Here is a 2,370-nt window from a genome sequence, read left to right as displayed (position 1 = left end):
AAAAAAAAAAAAAAAAAAGAAGTCATAGCTGGGCACAGTATCTCCCACCTGTAATCCTAGCACTTTGGGAGGCTGAGGTGGACAGATCACTTGAGGTCAGGAGTCCAAGATAAACCTGGCCAACATGATGAAACCCTCTGTCTACTAAAAGCCAGGTGTGGTGGCCTGTGAGGGTCACCCGGGCTACTTGGGAGGCTGAGGCAGGAGAATGGCTTATACATGGGAGGCAGAGATTGCAGCAAGCCGAGATCTCACCAGTGCACTCCAGCCTGGGCAACAGAGCGAGACTCCTTAAAAGAAGAAAAAAAACGCTGGGCGTGGTAGCTCACGCCTGTAATCCCACCTTTTTGGGAGGCCAGGGCGGGTGGATTACGAGGCCAGGAGTTAAAAACCAGACTGGCCAACATGGTGAAAACCCATCTCTACTAAAAAATACAAAAATTGGCTGGGCATGATGGCTCGTGCCTATAATCCCAGCTACTTGGGAGGCTGAAGTAGGAGAATTGCTTGAACCGGGACTCGGGAGGCGGAGGTTGCAGTGAGCTGAGATCCCACCACTGCACTCCAGCCTAGGCTACAGAGCAAGACTCCATCTCAAAAAAAAAAAGGCCAGGCGCCGTGGTTCACACCTGTAATCCCAGCACTTTGGGAGGTCAAGACAGGCGGATCACAAGGTGGAGATCGAGACCGTTCTGGCCAACATGGTGAAACCTGGTCTCTACTAAAAATACAAAAATTAGTTGGGCGTAGTGGCGTGTGGCTGTAATCCTAAGGAATAGGGAGGCTGAGGCAAGAGAATCACTTGAACCTGAGAGGCGGAGGTTGCAGTGAGCCGAGATCGCACCATGCCTTCACCTCATCTGCACACCGGAGCTATACCACTCACTAGATTATTGCCTCTTCACAAGGCGGCGTTACGATTTCCAGAATCCATCACGCATGGACCGCAATGTGGAAATGTTTATGACCATTGAGAAGTCCTTGGTGCAGGTAATAGGCATATCCCCTATTTATGTCTCTTCCCTCAGTGAGAATCTGAAGCACTCCTTTCCTATAGTCTTATTCTGTTTCTTCTCTCCACAGAATAATTGCTTGTCTCGACCTAACATTTTTCTGTGCCCAGAAATTGAGCCCAAACTACTAGGGAAATTAAAGGACATTATCAAGAGACACCAGGTAAATGGTCTGGTCAGGAAAGCTTTTAGAAACTCCATGACTCTTTTCCTGATGTTTTCCATACCAAGCAGCAGCCCTACATTACCATATTTTCTACTTCAGAGGTGGCTCTATCTACTTGGAAAAAGAGTAGAGTTAAAGCCTTGAGTACATCTTTTTCTGTCTGCTTCTCCCATTTGTCAGTCCTGACAGATTTGCATTACTATTCCTAGAGACTATGTTGGCCTAGGGGAAAATAGTATCCACTTCCACTGAGCTAGAGATTGCTTGATTTCAGATAAATGAAATTCCTGCTCTTTGGAACTTTATAATAATGAACAGATGTCACTGATAGTGACATACAGTTGACTTTAAATTCCCCATGTGTAGATTGTCTGTTCAGAGGATTGTTTGTAACAATTTTTAATTCTTTCACTTTTCTGCATTATTAGCACAATTCCAGCTATTTCCCTCTGCCACTTAGCTGGCATGTGCTTAGAGAATGCAAACTAACTTTAATATCATTCAAAGCAAAATATGATTAGGAAGGCAGCTCTGTGACTAAACTTTTGAGTAATTCAGAGGGGACCATAATTTACCTGCTTCTCCTTGTACCATCCAGGGAACAGTCACTGAGGATAAGAACAATGCCTCCCATGTTGTGTATCCTGTCCCGGGAAATCTAGAAGAAGGTGAGACCTGGTTTTTTCTGGCTATTCAAATGGATGGCTTAGAGTAGGAGGCAGAGGACTAAGATCACTATTCAGTATCTAGGCTCTTCTTCTTTCAATCTTGAATCCTCCTACCTCCTTAAGTTCCTGTTACCAAGTCCCCTGCTACAACAGGAGAGCACTTTAGTTAGGGCTTATGTATAGTATTTTTCTGTGTCCCTCTTTAGCTTATCTCTCTCCCTTCTCTGCCTCTATCCCCAGAGGAATGGGTACGACCAGTCATGAAGAGGGATAAGCAGGTTCTTCTGCACTGGGGCTACTATCCTGACAGGTGAGGATGGGTTCCTGGGGCAGGTTTAAGTATAAGAGCCAGACCCAGAAGCCCTAGAACATCTAGCAGAGCAAGAAGCCACTCTTTCAGAGTTATTTTTAGGTCACTTAATTGGTTCTCCTGTCACCTATTAAATGAACCTCTGTCTTGCGGGAGGTTTGGACTTCTTGGACAAGGCTTAGCCTAAAAGGATTGAGGCTTTTTTTTTTTTTT

The 2,370-nt window shown here is 45.2% G+C and overlaps 1 protein-coding gene across 1 annotated transcript in view; it reads left to right on the top strand.

Moving 5' to 3' along the window:
• SMARCC2 (SWI/SNF related, matrix associated, actin dependent regulator of chromatin subfamily c member 2) overlaps positions 1–2,370 on the top strand; it is a 27,911-nt gene that overhangs the window by 4,604 nt on the left and 20,937 nt on the right. Inside the window, exons 3-6 of the mRNA XM_017536302.2 lie at positions 835–990; positions 1,084–1,176; positions 1,778–1,847; positions 2,088–2,157. Coding sequence (XP_017391791.2) covers positions 835–990; positions 1,084–1,176; positions 1,778–1,847; positions 2,088–2,157 — 389 coding nt within the window. The remainder of the gene's footprint in view (positions 1–834; positions 991–1,083; positions 1,177–1,777; positions 1,848–2,087; positions 2,158–2,370) is intronic.

The sequence above is a fragment of the Cebus imitator genome, unplaced genomic scaffold, assembly GCF_001604975.1.
Source record: "Cebus imitator isolate Cc_AM_T3 unplaced genomic scaffold, Cebus_imitator-1.0 Scaffold96, whole genome shotgun sequence".
In the NCBI taxonomy this organism is placed as follows: Eukaryota; Metazoa; Chordata; class Mammalia; order Primates; family Cebidae; genus Cebus; species Cebus imitator.
The sequence above is the reverse complement of the archived record's forward strand: the minus strand, read 5'-3'. Positions and strand labels throughout refer to the sequence as shown.